Below are 18,605 nucleotides of genomic sequence, written 5' to 3'. Positions count from 1 at the left end.
TTTAAAATAAACCATGAATGACACTTCCACTATATCAATAGTGTTTCTTTTACTCAAGGTTGATGTGTCCCCATACCCATAGAGGGCTGCAAATAGGCTCTTTTCAGTCCTGGGTCCATAGACTTGCCGAACTGCAGCAGTAAGGTGGATAACTAGACAGCGAATGAAGAGAAGATTGATACTGTTGTAAACTAAAACTTTCACCACCCAGACAATGATAGCACAGCTTGAGAGACAGGGCTAAAACAGAAGTAATTGCAGAGTCCTGCTCCTCGAAGAACACACAGTTTGCTTTGCTTCCACTCTGTCGTCCCCCTGAATTTCCAAGAGCATCCATCATTGCCATGCAGAGATACAATTTAGGCAACGAGCACTGTGATACTGCCCAGCATAATTAGAGGAAATGTCTCTCAAAAGCCCTGATTGTTTGCACTTTCTGATGCTCTATCCAGCATGATGGCGATGGGGGATGTCTCACTCTGCTTTGAGTGTCTGAGATGTTTAGAAACTGCACACTCCTGAGTGTGGTCTGTACAATAGAAGGAGGCAAAGGAGCTATTCAGCAGTGTTAAAGGAATGTGTGGAAGCCCACAAGGAATCCTTTCGTTCCAGGCTTTCTCCAAACACACAAGTTCCACACTGAGGATTATCTCTATGTGTCAACAGTAATGGAATCTCCCTTTTCTGTCTCTGCAAACTTGACTAAAGCCTCGGAAGAAAATCTCTGTGCATCCCGGAGCCAAGCAATGAGTACACCATGCATGTCACCAAAGAAAAAAGATCTCCAAATGTTTACCTTGCCTGAATAGCCCTCACACAAAGTACTCAAAAGGAGTTTCTCAGCTAGTCTGTGTATACTCTGCAGCATAAATCACCTGCGCTGTATAGTCTAGAACTCAGAAATACAGCATCAGCAGCAGTGTCACTATCTCTGTGATAACAGTTTAAAGCATCTCATAAATTACTGTTCTATGTTACAGCTTAAAGTGGCCATAAAAAAAAGAAGAAAGGGAAGGCTGAGATGTGTGCAGGCAGATGAAGCAGAGCAAAGAGGAGGACACAGAACAGGGGGAGGAGATTGAAATGGTCAGCTTGTGAAAAGGTAGTGTGGGGCAATTAGAGGCAAGTGTGTTGTTCTGCAAATCGGAGCTCAGAGCAGCAGGACTGAAAGTGATGGTGCAACTTTGATGCAAATTTGGATTAAAAGAGTCTCATTTTTTACTTTTGAAGTGAAAATGCTTGGACAATACTGGCGTCAACTGTTTTATATTGGAGAATCCAGAGCCACTTATGTGCTTTAGCTCTTTCTTTTTCAATGTGAGGCTTAAAACAGTTTATTTTAGACGGTATTTTTTCACCAGCCCCAGCTTCATCCAGTTCCCCTCTGGGGCCTTATTCATTAGAAAGCTCACTCCTCTTCATCAGGTTACACGCGGGCGCATAGGAGCTACGTGACTGCACTCATTCTCAGCTGGGAACGGATGACTCGGAAATTCCCAGTCAGCATCTTTTTTCACTTGTCTGAGTAGTTTGGGACTTTGGTTGGATTGTTTTCTTGTGCGCACCGGGAGCCACCAGCACCGTCCTCCACTCGCAGACATCACGAAATGAAAGTCGGGTTTGTCATCCAGACAGCGGTGGCGCTTTATCTGCTGCTCTCACCTGCACAGGTAGGAAGTTACATGAAGAGAAACTTTATACTTAGCAAGAAGAGGTTGTCTTTCGTTATGGTTTAAACAAATAGACACACGTGAAGATTTAAACGCTCTGGCTCGATTATTTATGTCTACTTAGAAAATATTATAGTAGTGAAAGGAGACAGCTTTGTCAGAATAAGAAATATTGTATTTACAATTTCATTTTTTTTCGTGTTTTCAAATAGCTGACTCAGCAGAGGTCTGTTGTTTAAGTGATAATGGTAACTGGTTCTTTGACACATTTATTTATTAGTTTATTTGATAGGGGCCATGCAAAACAAAAACTGTGAAGCCAGAGTTACCTATAAGCTAATTTTCATCTGTGGTCCCTGGGCAGGAAGATGTAAACAAATGTACAATACAAAACATTTAGGCTATTCAACACAGTCCATCACTAATAACGACACATTTAAAATTGCATTTCATTGTCTCTAGTTTGATGCATTCAGATGATCACATAATTGTTTTTCCTTGAGCCATAATTTCAGTTTACTTTTAAAAACACAGAGGCTTGTATACAGTCTCTAATGTGGGTAGGAATTGAGTTCCATTTTCCTGCTGCTCTGACTGAAAATGCAGACTTTAGCTGAACAGTCTCCTCTTGCTGATGCCCTGGTCTCCCTAAGATTGTTCCTGCAGAGTAACACACATTGTTTAAGTGGTGATGGGGCTTGACCATGAACTAATTTATACATCAGACACATATCTACATAACAAAAAAAACTGTCAAGGGTCATTAAGTTATATTTAGTAATGATTTTACAGTGGTGGTAGTTCCTTCGGTATCCATTATAACACTTTGAATGAGCTACATCCGGCTTCTTTCATTCATAAGATGGAACGTGACAAACTGCATCCCTCCGCCTGGAACACTTGATGCAAAGTGACTCACTGTTATATTTGGCAAAGCGTGCTAAGCTTGTAATTACAGACGCATTATACTTTACAAGCCTGTTTCACTGACAGGGATTGTTCCCTCTCCTGAATGATGATGTGGTTCTCCCTTTCCTTGTTTACAGAGAATATTTCCATCAAAGAAAAAACTCTGATTTCACTTGTTGGTGAAATTCCTTTCACGATGAATCCACTCTAAAAAAAACAACTAGTGGTTATAGTTTGTAGACTTTGTAGTTGAGAGGTAAACATGCTGCTTACTCTGACAAAGTGTTTGCATCAAGTAAAACTGGCAGGAGAATTTGCCACCCTTGATTCTTCTCATGCCATGTTTTAGCACAGTAAATCTGGGTACATTAACACAAATCATAACAAGAAGACAGTGATAACACAGACCAGTTTGTGTGAATGGGTGCAAAAATCTAATGAATTGAATTTCAGGCCAACCATATCACTGTCAGGCTGGCAGTGCATTAACACAAAGCTGTACTGTTCTCTTTTGGCTGGCACTGACTTGTGCTCTTCTAATGAAAAAGTGCCAGAGCAGGACAAAGCTGAGAACTCATTCAGAGACCTGTGCCACACTTGTTAGAGTATGAGCCATTGGACAGCCGGACATGTGCCAAGTAATGCTCATTCTCCTGCACCCATTCAGTCTCTGAATTCCTCGGGAGGTGGCTGAAAGCTGGCAGAGATCTCTGATGGCTCTCATGTTTAATGCAAAACCAGGCCATTCACTGCAACTGTCACACTTCATACTCAGTAGCTGCTGAAGGTTCTCTGCAGCAGTTTTCTTTGTGCCAGACTGAGGTCCACATATGGAAGTATTACACTGTGGAAGTTGGAAAAAGTTCCAAGTCCATACAGATTCTGTAGCCGGAGACTTTTCAGCTGTTGCAGAGTTGAGAGTGAGTGGGAGAGGCACCACATCTCTACTAATCCTGATAATCAGCTCATGGCCTGCCCAGTCAAAATAAGAGTGACAAAATCCAGAGCCCTTCATGTGCAGCAGGTTAAATGACCTGCTGCTGCCTGAAAAACTGACAGCAAATATGACCTGTTCGACTCGATTCATTAGCCTAACTGTGTTAAGCCCATCTCTTACTCAGAAGTTTATTTAATTTTGTTACATTGATGCTTTAAAAGGAAATACTTCATGCCTCCGTGAAAAGTTTCAAATAAAAATCCAACCATGAAATAATCTGTCAAGCAACACTCACTACAGCAGCTCTTTTTAAGTCATGTTGAGAAACTGAATGTTTCTGGTAGGTGTGTGTCGTGCCAGCTCCCTCAGTAAACTGTGAGACAGGCATATGAAAGTGGAAAAATCAAACTAAAGCCCTGTGGTTGGGAATGCTCATCATAAATGTCTGTCTTTGCAATTATTTGACCCATGTGCCACTAATTGATAATGATGATGTTCCCCAGTTTTGCAGCTGGAGTTGCTGTCAGCAGCCTTGTGACTCATGAAGTCATCAGATCCGCTATTGAAAGAGTGGACAAGAGAGGGTGGGGTTGGTTTCATATGTTTAATAATCCAGCTTTACTACAAGGAATGTCCTGCAGAGTTTATTCAAGGCCAATTTGTATTGTGGCCCCTTCATATTGTCTTCTTCTCTCTCATATTTATGATTTAGAAGTATTGATATGATAGTTTATTGTAGCAGTACTCAAGCTTTTTGGCTGGGTCTGCTTAAACAAAGCAATGCTGATGCCCCATTATCAATTGGGTGCATATTTTAGTAGTTTATTACCAGGTTAACTTTAACCAGGTTTTTAAAGACCTGCAACAGTAATAAAAAAAGGGTTGAGTTTTGGGCACGGGTTGGCTACAGAGGCTACAGTTCTCATCACACACTGGTTGTGGGATAGATTCTTGGTCCCAGCAGTATTTGGTGCATATCATCACCAACTCTCTTACCACATTTCCTGTCCCTCTCAGGCTGTCCTATCAATAATGAATAAATAAATAAAAAAAATAAAAAAATAAATGTTGAAAGCTCCAAAATAATTAGAGAAAAACACTAAAAAACATTAAAGTAATGGTATTCAAACAATGGAAAGTAACCACATTTAATGCAAGTGAAATGAAAAAACCTTTAGCATAAATATCTAGCTTGTTGTCTTTTTTCATCTGTTTGAAAACTGTGCTGAGATAACTAGGTATGAATTATGTTACTGTAGGTGACCAGGTTAAGAACAAGCAAGTACATGTTGAAATTTGAGGAGATGGCAACATATGGGTATGCAAATGATTCATCCAGAACAGACCTGATGAAGGCATAAATTACCATTCAGTGGGCATCAGTTAGCTTTTGTTTGGAGCCGCTGTTCCCGTAAAGCATCTAAATCACTTCGTAGTCATAATGTCCTAATTCACGTAATCTAAATCATTCAGCCTTGTTTTCCCCCCTCTGCTGTGATTTGTTCTCCTATCACTGTCTTGGTCCCCCATGCATATATTGCTGTTAATAGAGGGTGGAAGCACCTGGGCTTCCCTTTAAAACAATGGTAAACTCTTTGTCACCCTGTCTGAAACACTGTCTCATGGAGAATATGATATAACAGCCACACAGGATTATTTTCCTCACATTCCTCGACACTCTGTGGGCCTGTTGCTTAATTTGCCTAGAAGACACACACTCTGCATGTACAGCAAACTGCAACCATGGTTTGCCAAAATGTGCAGTACTTGTTGCCTCCTGCCCAAAGTGAAAGATTACGTAAAAAATGCATGTGAAATCTAGCACCAACACAACCAAGCCTTACTGAGATTACTCAGTGTTTCCGAGACGGAACACCTGAGTCCTGTGGACGTGTACTGCTGCACATACCTCAGCTTCCCAAAAGTGTTCAGTGAAGGATTAGAATCAAGAGCTTCATAGGTTAAAGATTATGAAATTCATTTTGTCTGTATCAAATAGAACATTTTCCCAGGGAAAATAAGTAGAAATCAGATACGGGAAAAACTTCTCGCCTAACGCACTTTTATCTGTGTATGCATGTTTGTGTCAGAGTGTGTGTGTGTGTGTGTGTGTGTGTGTGTGTGTGTGTGTGTGTGTGTGTGTGTGTGTGTGTGTGTCGGAGTGGGGGAGGAATGACGTTACACAGGTGTTTCCTTTACATCATCACTAGCAGCAAAACAACACTTGAGTGTGACCATTCCTGTTACACGTGTCAATGTTTGTGCTAAGCAAGTGTTTTTCTAAATCTTGTTTATAAAGCCAAATATACATTACCAGTAACAACAGAGTTGGGAAAACATCAAGTGTAGCTTTCTCAGAATCTAAGAGCAGCAGTTTTTTTCAAGATGCAGCTCAGTTATGGGCAATGAGACATTAAAAAGCTTTGCTCTGTATATTTAGACTTCTTATATCTGCACGCTGGGCCAAAAGCTGCAATTGTAGTGACCTGCTGACTGATAAAGCCCCTTTTTGTGTGTTGTTGTGGTATTTCTCTCTAGTTGTAATGTCCAGACCCAAGGGATGGTCGCAATCGCAATCAGGAAATATGGATTTCTCCTTCCTCTTGCGGAGGAGGAGGAGCGGTGGCGCTTGGGGCAGCCGTCTACTCAGCAAGCTTTAATCTCCCATCTGGATGTAATTTACTGTGGTTTACACAGGGAGAACAGCGTTTACTGTAATAGAGACCACAATTACCACCGGTCAGCCTTATCTCAAGACCTGTGTCATGAATGTGTGTGTGTTGTAGACAGAGTGCATGGTTTGTAGGCTACAGTGGTTGTGTATGTGTGTTTGTGTGTCTTTAGGGGGACATTTGTGCATGCATTAATGGACTAACACTGAGGAAATAGTGTTTATCTATATCAACATTTATACAGACTTTTACCTCTCCCCAGTCATTAGACCATATAAAGTTTGTTTAAAGAATCCCAGAGGTTTTGTTGTGTTGTTTCAGATATTGGAGTAGTTCTACCGCTCAAAGAAAATAAGAGATCCTGTAATGTTTCTCGACTTAGTACAAGAGACGGAAAAATGTTATAAATATTATTATTGACTATAACTTGAAATTAGTTTAAAAGCTGGCTGGGAGGAACAGTTTTAAATCTGAAAGGAATCCTTCTTCATTATCTTGTTGAAAAGTAGATACAATCAAATATTAGCCAGTTTTTGTGAATAAGAAGGACAGAGCCACAAAGCAGCACGCACAGGTTAGCATGCAACAATAAGATAGACTTAAAACAATGAGCAGAGAATCTAAGAAAAGAAACTGTAACTTGAGATGTCAGATGATGAATAAAAACTGACACATTAGAGTTTCACTGCTTCCCATTTGTTCAACATTTTAAGGAGAAAGAAACGGTGTAATCTGGTAGGTTAGCCGGCCATATTTCATGAAAAACACAGACCTAGTCAATTAGCTACTCTCAGACAACAGCTTAAGTTAGTATTCAGCCACTCTTTTCTTAACAATACCATTACCAAAGTATGGGCTTCCTGTTATATAATATAATATAATATAATATAATATAATATAATATAATATAATATAATATAATCAAAGATAATGTAAGCATTAAGTCACTTCTAAGCTATGGCTAATAAAAGAGAGGATATGGCTATAATGCTAACATTAGCTGTTTTCAAATGTGTAGATGTAATTTGAAATGTGTTCAAATTTCCCTCCAAAGTTTACTATCTGTTGACTTTTCAAGTTCTTACCAGTCGGGAAATAATAAAATAATTACATGATAAACTTTTGTCAACTTTATGTTTATACAATGTAATGCAGAATGACACAGCACTCTGACTCATTATAGTTACACCTGAGCTGCTCAAATTGTAGCTGAGAGAATCTGGTGAATTCTACTTTTTATTACAGTGGATTTTTTCTTGCTTTTCGGCACAGCCAGGCAAGCTGTTCCCACACTTTTCAAATCTTTATGATAAGCCAGCTAGCATTAAGTGCTCGCACAATTTTCAGGTGGAATTAATCTTCTCGTTTCACTCTCGTCAGGAAAACTATTGAGCATTTTTGTCAAAATGGGTTATTATTTGTTTTGTTTTGTCATTCTTAAAATGTATTGTTAGCCAAGTTTCAAACTTGTACCTTCACTCATTTGTTTCTTAATGCTACTTTGTGGCTTTGAGCCTGTATGACACACAAACCAAAAGTGTGTCAGTCCTCTAATCTGTGGACTAACTCTGGATTTCAAAGGCTCCATTCACCCCAGATTACTTGACAGATTGTTGTGGCACATTTACCACACGCTCTGTTGAAGTCTGTTGGTGTTTTGGCAGTGCTCTGTGATCACAAGGCCTGACCTGACCACCCCCGGAGACCCAGCTGGATACTGTCAGAGCTGTAATAGCACCGCTGTCGTTGTAGGTCCACCCAGCGCGTGTATACAAAACAGATCTGCACTTTCTTTTGTAGTGGTCGGGAAAAGATACAGTGACCTGCAGGCCTCCGTGAGAGCCTGAGAATTAATGTCACCGTCATGGTGTTGATGATGTGGAATCTGGCTCTCGATAAAGGATGAATGAGGAGGATCAGCGAGGCAGGGAGGTAGCTCTGTTTTCTCACTCGTCTAGCTGTCTCTGTGTTTGTATTCACTTGTTCTGCTTTAGTGCTCTCTGTCCTGTGTGGTCCCGTGTTCACAGAACGTGAAGCTTCAGTCAGACCAAAGCCATGACACAGTCCCTTCTGGCCTATATATTTTCGGTAAGTTAGGACGCGGGTGTTTAGCTTGTTCGGATTATGGCCTGGATCTCTGCCAGCTTTGCTTTATAAACATTTGTTTCGCTACTTTCCTCCTCTGTATGCATAACTCTAATCATGAAACTGTTTAAGAGTAGATGTGGCTGATAGTGGTAACCAAACCATAAGCCTACCACTCATTCATAATCTGTTTGTTCTACAGATTTTATAAAACATAAACGTAGTCTCAGTGACTTCACACATTGGTTTCTGGAGCAGTGTTACAAAGCTGTAGTGGAAGTTGCTATTATGGAAATGCTGACCAAAACTAACCTTCAACTACTCTAGAAACCTGCAAAGAGGTGAAGCGGAGGCCGAATAAACTTTGTTGCTGGCTACAGCCAAGTGGAAAACCTCTTGTGTTGAAAAGTGAAGCCAATGCAGAAGTGAAAAACTGCATTTCCTCAAGCGTCCACTTGAGGCTGGCTCCAAAAGCCAAGGAATCCCCATTAGGTCCCATGTTGAAAAACACATTTTTACGGCAAAATTAAGAATGTTTACAGCCCACTAGCTAATTCATTTATTCATACATTTTGGGTGAATTTTTTTCAAATACCAGTTTTGATTTTGTCAAGGCTTCATTCACAAGTCAAGGATTTATACATACATTTGCATGACTATGGGCAGAGCTGAGTTAGGATAAAGCATGGGTGGGTGGGTTATAGCTGTTTTCCAAGATGCTTAAAGCCCACCTCAGCTCCACCTCTTTACCAGTTTCAAGGTTGATCAAAAATTAGGTTGAGTCGGCATTTCCAATATGGTGCTCTGCTCACCATTGTTGGGCCTCAAAACATCCACATAGAAACCTATGGTTGACTACGTCCATGCTATAGTCAGTCAATGGCTACCACATGCTCACCTGTCAATCAAAACAGCCATAACCCTAATTATGCCTTATTAAGCAGGACCCATACCCTTAATAGCCCCCCCCCCCCCCCCCCCCCCCCCCCCGTTCAGTACCGATAAAGAAATAAGCCATTGAAATCAAAACAGTTCTTTGTAGCAGGCTGTGGACATGCTTAGTTATCCTGCTAAATGGACTCTTAAAAGGTTTCTTTGGCTTTCAGAGTGCAGTCTTTTGCACTTTTGCATTGGCTTCATTTTCAACACTGGAGGTTGATGCTTGGTGGATTCACAATATCACTCTCACCAAATAGAGTTTGAAAGTAGACCCTGTCGAAAAGCTATGTAAACAACTGCTTGATGCCCAATCTAGTTAAATTATTTTCAGGAGTACAGAGAGAATGAGAACATTTTTCCAAAGCCTCATCCAGGCTTTATTATAACGTGTACAAAGCACTTCTAAAAACCTGTAAACTCTAAAATGTTTCCATATTTGACTTTGTGTCCCCATTTGGATTTTGATACAATCCTCAGCCAGTTGGCTCAGATAGCCAAAGACAGCACCTTACTAAAACAAGGAAACTACAGTTGTATTGGGATCAGTTTTCACTTCCTTCCATGAAAATATAAGTGTGCCAACTGGTAAGGCAGATAATCATGTTTTTATTTTCTGATTTCTACCAATACGGATGTAAACTTCACAGAATGTGGGGAAGCTCTTGTGTAACACTGATGAAAGCTGCCACTCAGCCAAATATTCCAGCTGCCGAGGAACAGCTGTGCTACTGCTGCTGCTGATTTTGAAGAGAGGACATACAAACTCATTTTCAAAAGGTTTTCCAAAATGTTTTAAACAATTTGGCACCACAGGGGTGTGACCTGATGAGTCACTCGTACACAAAAACTCTGACATAACATCTGCAATGTCAACAAGCATCTGATGATAGAAAGTAATATCACCAGATTTTATTTTTTGAAATAGTGTATGAGGAAACAGAACCAAACACGGCTGATGCTTACTGTCATGGTTCTTAAACCAAAGGAGATGAGAAACCATAATGACTTAATCCAGTTATGCATCATCTTCCTGATCATTCACCAGGGTGAAGCTGTTCAGTCTATTTAGGCTGAACAGCTAAATAAACCTTCAAACATTTGTTTCATTTCCTTGCTTCATGCGTGAGTCTACATCTCCCTGTATGAAACACAGTGGTGTCTCCTGGCTGCTGTCCAGATCTTTTTGGCTTGTAGCCATTGTACCTGCTGTTGAATTGCCCACGGGCCCCTTCCTCAGCATGACCCTCAGAGCTAAAAATCCTTTATGGCCATTATGCTGGGTCTCCATCAAGTTTTGTTTTTGCTCCCTACACATGCTGCCCTTCCTCTGACAGACGGAGTTAAGCTAAGAGGTTAAAGATGACGCAGTTCAGCTGTGTGGGAGTGGAGAGTAATGAGGCCCGGAGCCTCTGCGGCCTGACAGCAGGAGCCCAGAGACACAACAGGTTCTCCGATGTGACCAAGAGGACGGATGAAACTCTCAACAGCAGCAGCAGAGAAGGAAAACTTTCAACAGAGACCTTAGAAACAGAAGAGACTGGTATTACTGCTGAAAGTACTGTTGATGTTTCAATCTAACCCATCTTAAAACAAAGTGCTCCTCACTCTGCATATCATTCTGGTCAGATGCACAGCAAATACTGTGCTGCTTTGCACAAGTTCTCTAAGAACCAGATTTCAGGAGCTGAAACAGCTAGTACATCTGTGGGACAGTTAGTAGAGTGGGCTGAAGGAGCATGACCCTGATTACATATCCACCGTGTTAGTGGTCTAACTGTAATGACTTCTCCACAGAAGTTTTTTGTAACAAGGCTAGCACTGGAAAAATATGACTCTGCAAAAATGAAAGGCTTGAAGTCATTAAACTAGTTAAAGAGCTGAAAGGCCAGTCATAATAAAGATGGAATTCAATATTTCCTTGCCATTCAGCATTTCACATAATATATTAAAAATCCATGATTATTTTAGTATGCTGTCGCTAAGAGTAATGGGCAATGCCTCGGGATTTTTCATTTCAATGACATTTTAGAATAAAACATTGGACTGTTTATTTGAAAAATTGCTCCACAAATTATTTGATTAGGAATTCAAAAGTTAGCCTCAAGCAGATCATTTTGCAGCACTTTTGCTATGGATCAAGAACACTTAAGTACTCATACATATTTTTCCTGTCGCATCAATAATGTTGGATGCCATGAAACAAGTTATAACAAGACTCAAATCAAGCATAGACAAATCAGTGACATGTGACTTTATTTACCCTTTTTAGCACCACCCATCTGGTGCTGCTTTTTTACCCTCTCAAGGCTGTTTTTTGTATAATGCTGAGCCAAGCCCTTGGTTTTTAATCTGATAACAGCAGTTTCTTTTGTGCAAGATTGTCTAGAAAATTAAGGGTGCAAAACTATGCACATTGTAGATATTTTGCCCTTTTTTCAATGGTATAAGTTGTTGCTGTGGTCATAATTTCACAGCAGATTTTCCGAAACCCAAATGTTAGACACAATGCAAAGCGCACACAGCATGCCCATTATTAGCAATGAGCAGAGGAATTTATGTCAGGTCACGTCAAGTCAAGTTTCTTTGTGTAGCACTTAATCACAGTTAGTCTCAAAGGTCTTTACACCCACATAACAAAAACAATAAATGGAAATGACACACAGTACTAAGGAGTGAAATCTCCCAGAAAAGGTCTTCAGGACGAGTAGTGAAAGAAACCCAGTGAGGAGTACTTAGAACTCAGTTGTGCTTCAGGGATTTATGAGACAAGTTTATGCACTTGTATCGATGTAAGTGGTCCCTCCTTCCCAGCAGAAATGAGTTACCTTCCAACCACCATAAATCACCCAGAAATACTGTAAGCACACCAGGAAGAAAGGAAAAAAATGGCTACGTGAGGATCTTCATGCAGCGCTTCTCGTAATCTGGCAGCTCCTTGTGGGCAGCTCCCTCCTTTGTTGTTAACCACAGGAGGTGCCAACGATGCTTCCTCACCATGTCAAAGCTTAACCCATCGCTGAGGTCACAAAATCCCTCTCACCTCACCACATTTTTTTTACATGCAACAGAGTGCTCAGCCAAAAGGGCCATGTGATGTGGAGCTGCCTCATGAACACCCACAGACAAGAGGAGAGAGGGCAGATCATAAGGCAATTAACACTGGGAAAGGCTTTGTTTTATCCACCTGGCATCACTAGAGAGGAGAAAAAAAAGGCTTGATGGGCCAGAGATTGGAAGTGACTTTTTAACAATCGCTGAAACTGTACTGTGACTTTCCCATGTGCACAAAGCAGATTCAGCCTCTGTAAAGCTTAAATAAAGGCGTCTCTATAAGACAACTCTTCTGTCAGAGGAGCAGCTGTCTATGTTGGCTCGATGACCAACCGCTTTTGGAGAAAAGGGAGATGTCTGAACAGATCCCCTAACGCAGGGAGGACTGATTCTAAGTGTTTGACTGGAAGCTCTTCATGTAAAGCCTATTGTAGAGAACATTGTGTTGCAGAAAAGACACATCCGTCCTGAGTACTCTTATCTCTGTGACAGTTCAGCAGAAACCTCTGACATGTCTGTTAGGCAGTGAATGCATCATCATCATCAAAGCAGGACATTCCTCTTTAATCACATTGTTTGGAAGAAATGGCAGAGTGTAGCACTGCGCTGACAGATGCTATCTTCACACTCCAAGTGATAATGGTTCATTACAAGACATTGATGCATTTTAGAAATAGAAAACTGTTTAAAAAAGTAATTTTGCCATTATTTAAGAAAGTCCAGTTTGCTATGATAAAAAGCAAAGTTTATTGGAAAACTTTTGCTATATCTCATCCATTTATTCAAGGGTCACCCATTGGTTTTGAAGAGTCGTTATGAAGCCTACATAGACAGTTGCCATATTGGAAATGCTGACTCAACATAATTTTTAGTAAACCTGGCAACAAGACAGATCTAGGTGGGTCATTAGCATCCTGGCATACAGCTCCATTGTGCCCACCTTTATACATACCTTACAAGTGTACATGCAACCATTAAGATAATAGATAGGCTTGGAATTCTACATGGCTGTGTTGACTTACAGGAGGGCGCGTTGTAGCTTTTTGCCAGCACACCTGAAGTGTGTCTCAGTTTGACGTCTTTGCCTATATCCAGAATGAACAAGGTTAGTTGGAGTTAGCATTCCCAAAATGGCAACTGCCATTGTTGGGCTTCCTAACACCTCTTCAGCGACCGATGAGTGATACCACACAGACTATATCAAGTCTATGAGCAACATACAGTTGCAAAAAAAACTGTGTTCAGTTAAATCATTTGCACAAAGACAGTTTTTACAAATTACACATCATCCAACAATCAAACTTTATGACTTCTATCCTTTAAGATGAAAAGGGAGGAAAGTTAGGGTGGAATTTTACCCAGAACGCTTTCATATATGAAGATATACCAATGTTAGGCAGGCGCATACTGAAAGCAGTCCATCTGACTTCAGAATACGAAGCAGAGAAGAATTCCCCCCTCACAGGTTGTCTGCCTTCACTCCAGCTCTTTTGCTTGAGGATATTTTATCAAAGCTACATTTCCCTTCCTGAGATGGAGTCAACTAGAGGTTTTGTGTTTTCCCAGGCCAATGAGAAATGCACTCTGTTTATCATGGGATGATGGGAAAAAATCAAGTAGGAGTAGGGGGAGGCCATGAATAGGAAAATAAATATAGAGATGAATCTTACACCACAGGAAACAGATTTTGAACCTAAACAGTTGGTCGCAGGGAGGAACGTGATATACTAGTATATGAGAGACTGGATCTGCTGCTTCTCAGAAAGACTTTTCCACTACAGGCTGGAAAAGAAGGCGTTTGCTTCGTTTGCTGCAGTTCCACTCATCACCACTAGGGGACAAAGACACAACTCTCCAATGTAGTAGCTTTATTGTTTGCTTGCTCATGTTGTCTTTATGGGCATAATATTTTGAGGGGGAAGTTTGTTATTATCTGTGTTAAAATAAATCTCTAATGGAGATACTCAAATCGAAGGATGATGGTTTTAGACTCTTGAAGTTACCCTCCTGAATGACATTTTTTTCTGTTTTACAGAGTCTACCCTTGTCAAGCATAAACATTACAACTGAAGGTAAGAACATCTGCAGCTGGAACCATTTTCAAATGTCAGTCATTTTTTAATTTACAGCATAATTTAACAGCATGTGAGTTGAGAAAAGTAACTCGCAAGAAACTTGTAAACTTGTAAAGCCATATGTGTGCACATGGATATGTGTTTACATGTGTATATAATGTATATATGTGTGTTTCATTCAAGCCCATTTTCAGTACCATTGAACTCTGTGCATTCATATTGTATGTGTCATGCACTGTTGAGAAATATAATCCTGAATTATGCAAGTTCAGTTCAATTCCTCTGTACTTTCATAATGGCTTGATGTGTCTGGACTTGCAGGTATTAGTCATTTACTTACTTATTATTGGAGGATGTATAACCTAATAAAAATCAGAATAGGAGTAGATTTACAGTCAGCTGAAGGAGGAACTGGTCAGTGAACTGGCCCTCTGTGCTGTACAACATTATAGTTCACGGCCTCATCTCCCTGCTGTAGCTACTTCCCCAGCCGTCTCCTCCCAGCCTGTCTGCTTTTATAAACAGCTGTTGTGCTGTCAGGCTCCATTCGGTGACCTCGGGGGTCACAACAGTCCCAAAGGTGCCCGCGGGGCAGCCCAGCTCCAGCTCCAGCAGAGTTCTGTTCATGGCCATGTTTCAAATGTTTGTTTTCTCTTCCCTCTGTGTTTGTTCTGCCATAGTCGCCCCTGTTCCTCCCCCACAGGCCGTGCAACTGGGACACTTTTACACATATACTCCCACAGGAAAGCATACTGTACATTAAACAAACATTTTTACTTCAAAATGAAAACAGGATACACAGTGGCGCATCGCAATTGGTTTTATGTTTCTGTGTTTATGGTCTAAGGTTGCCATTGTTGATGTATTAGAGTTGATAAATGGGTGATTCTGTTTTTGTGCGTCATTATCAACAGTGTTGTTTGACTGAAGTAGGTTTTTTTCTATTTGGTAGTTCTAATTAAGCTTCACATTCAAAAGTTCAATACATTACTCTTAACTGTCATTTTCTTTGTGAAGTAAGCTAGAAATATACATGCGGGCAGGAAACAAATATTAATTGATCTAACTGCGCACTCATTACAGCACATACTTGTCTTCTCAGAGTAACTGCAAACTAACTCAGCTCCCTTCTCTCACCCATAGTGTTAATGTTCCAGGAAGTGTGGGGCCGCAGCTTCTGCCGGACCATAGAGAAGCTGGTGGAGGTGGTGCAGGAGTACCCATCAGAGGTGGAGCACATATACAGCCCCTCCTGTGTGCCGCTGGTGAGGTGTGCAGGGTGCTGTGGGGATGAAAACCTGGAGTGCCATCCCACCCACACCACAAATGTCACCATGCAGGTAAGACAAGCACATTGTGCGATGTAATGAGCCTTGTTACATTTGTGCGATCTTTTACTTACTGTGCTGTCATGGCTCTGTCCTTTAGCTGTTGAAAATCAGGCCATCGGAGCCGGACCAAGAATATGTTGAGATGACGTTTGTGGAGCATCAGACATGTGAATGTAGGTAAGAAAACAGGGAATAATTTACAACATAAAAGTATGTAAAAACCAACCCTGTCTCCTAAATAAAGACAATTCAGTTTTTTTTTATCTTTGATTTTATTTCCAAAGGTTGAACAGCCCAACCAATCAGAGCAATGAACACAGAACGCGTGACACTGCTAGGCCAGTTACAACTTTGAATATGTATGGTTTCTACTGTAAATTATTGTAATACTTAACTGGACTCCCATGATTAAAATGTCAGGTTGGGAAAACTTTATTGTCACCTACCAAAAACAACAAACTTTTTGTGCTTGGATGTCTGAACCTAAACAGGCTAAAGAGGAAAAAGTTGGCACACTGAATGTCCTTTTCAACGAGCACCAGACACAAGTCTGTTGCTTGTTACTGGTCTGTGCTATTTGCCCAGATTAAAAGTTGAAAAGAACGCTCAGTGTGGTGACTTTTTTCCTCTTTAGTGTCGCTGTATACTCGTCCACCGTAGAAAGTTCTGCTTTTTTGCCTTTTTGAAACCTAAACACACGACAGATGCAAACCCCAGTCTGTATTCCCCCTCATCTATGTGATGTATGTGTGGTACATAAATGTTTCAGGTGAATATTATCAGGAATTACTTTCATATTTACTAAATTAAGTCAGTGGCAGAATAACAGAAACTCAAGGAGACAGGGTTGGCTTCTGACTATTTTATACTGTTGCCCCTTGATGCTCTTTCTCACATGTATTTGAACATTTGTTTTCAGAGTCAGGAAAGCTGTCGTGAAAGTTGAAAGGTAAGAATATTGATCGATTCGTTGCTTGTTTGAGAGAACAATGATTGTCGATGTCAGAGAAGGGCGGTTGGATTCACGTTTTGTTCATTTTGCAGAAGAAGAATAAGAGGAAAAGGAAAGAAGAGAAAAGAGAGACAAAAAACAAAAGAATGTGACAGGTGATTACATAATTATTGGAGAACACATTAACATTCTTAATAATAAAGTAGAACTTTAACTAAGACTTGTGTTATTTTCCCTTTATTTTAGGTGCCAGGTCCCTCGTAGGTAACTGTGGTGGTGACCAAACCCTGTGTTGCAGTGTGGCTTATAATTTATTCCCAACCCAGTGAGAGAATCCAGAGTCTCCTCCACTCATCCACCACCAACATGTCTGCAGCCAGAGACTCAAACTACTGGGTTGTGTTGCCGACAGGCCCTCCTGCTGATTGGCTGAGATTTTTTTTAAGACAAGCTTCAACAGGAAGTGTGTTTTGATTGGTGGAAACACTGCAGTTACACACCTGATGCAATGGACACGCCTGGGAGCCAGTGCAATGTAGAACCAAACAGACCAATGCCTTCTTTTTGTATATGATTACTGTGTCAGTTATTGCAATGTGGTCAATTCTTTGGTATTTAAAGGTTGTTACACATTTTTAAACTTATATTTATTAAGACAGTCAAAAAATGGACCAGCATTTTGTGATAGTTTGTTCAAACACTTTAAGAAGCCTTGACTCATTACAACAGTGTGCAGTATGTTGCAGCTGTTTTGTACAAGGAGTGATGAAATGTCGCCATCTAGTGTTCGAACCACTTTACACTCCATGAGAGTATTTTTCTAAAACACATTAGACAAGTACAGTGTTTGCTGTCACCCCAGGACCTTTTTACCTTTAGGAACTACCAGTCATGGGGAATCAGTTCTCTTTACATTGCATAATGTTGTGAGACATAGCCTGATGACAACTCAGACAAAATTACAAACAATATTTACAACAATACTTTTTTTTTTTTCAACTTAAGGCATGACCAAAGAAAATGTTGTACAGATAAATAACTGTGATGAATGCTTGTCAAGAATCTCAATTGTTCTTTGGAATCCATCCCTTTCTCTCTCTATTGTTTCAGAGGGTTTGATACACTGTCAATTATACCTGGTATCTATTGATATAGGGTCTAACCAATGCTGAATCCATTCTGGATTTAAAAATGCAGTTTCTGTGCCAGTGGCTTCAACTTCAGGACAACCAGGACTGAAAGAAGGAGCTTTTCAATTACACAAAACATATCTGTTTAAAGCACATCAGGAAGTGTGTATGCCCAGCAGGGAATTAATGATCAATACAACAGTAGCCTAATCAATATACTTATGCAGTGCTCTTTTGGTATTAATCCCAACTAAAGAGTATCAGTTAAATCATTATTTTGTTGTTCTAATGCCAGTGCAAAGTTCTCACAAATATATGAATTATTTTTGGCTTTCTATGTTTAAACAGCTATAATTTGTGTCCAGTCACTCCAGAGTCCCTGGCCCACACCACAGGTGTCTTCCTCTGTCTGTTTTTGGAAACACTGCAGTAGGCTAAGGAAGGGATCAATTGAAGTAGTTAAGTAAAATGATGGGTTTGATGTTTGTTTGTTTTTTGTGTACTACACAAAGAAAATCTATGAAAATGTAAAAAGTAACTTTTCTATTGTGTTAGTATTTTTATTTCATTTCAGTATTTATTTTGTTATTAAATTGTCATGGTTGACAGCTTGAATTGTGTGATTTAGTTTATTAAATATAGATAAACCAAGTAATGAATTTTTTTTACATCATTTTGGAGGAATGCTGTTATCACTTTGAAATGAAACGGGAGCTTATTAGGCTTCTGTGATATAGCAGCTATAATCAGTGGCGCCGTATAGGGGGGAAAAGTTAGGATGATTCTAAGGGCCCATGACTGACAGGGGGCCCGAAAATAATACAGAAGTTTCACAGTCGACAGAGTGCGCTAAA

General features: G+C 40.3%; 1 protein-coding gene and 1 long non-coding RNA gene across 2 annotated transcripts; both read left to right on the top strand.

Annotated features, from left to right (window-relative positions):
- Positions 1–1,100: 1,100 nt before the first annotated feature.
- On the top strand, positions 1,101–16,732 carry pgfb (placental growth factor b; the record flags this gene model as incomplete). The annotated part of the gene is made up of 6 exons (XM_034675436.1): positions 1,101–1,670; positions 14,299–14,335; positions 15,482–15,678; positions 15,767–15,846; positions 16,589–16,618; positions 16,714–16,732. Coding segments are annotated over exons 1-6 (426 nt in total), but the record flags the coding sequence as incomplete, so codon positions are not given.
- Positions 16,726–18,362, top strand: LOC117806379. Its single transcript, XR_004629657.1, has 2 exons — positions 16,726–16,776; positions 16,868–18,362. It is a non-coding gene; the product is annotated as an uncharacterized LOC117806379 (long non-coding RNA).
- Positions 18,363–18,605: the final 243 nt, after the last annotated feature.

Source organism: Notolabrus celidotus, chromosome 22, assembly GCF_009762535.1.
Source record: "Notolabrus celidotus isolate fNotCel1 chromosome 22, fNotCel1.pri, whole genome shotgun sequence".
In the NCBI taxonomy this organism is placed as follows: Eukaryota; Metazoa; Chordata; class Actinopteri; order Labriformes; family Labridae; genus Notolabrus; species Notolabrus celidotus.
Note: the sequence above shows the minus strand (reverse complement) of the source record. Positions and strands in the feature narration are given on the sequence as shown.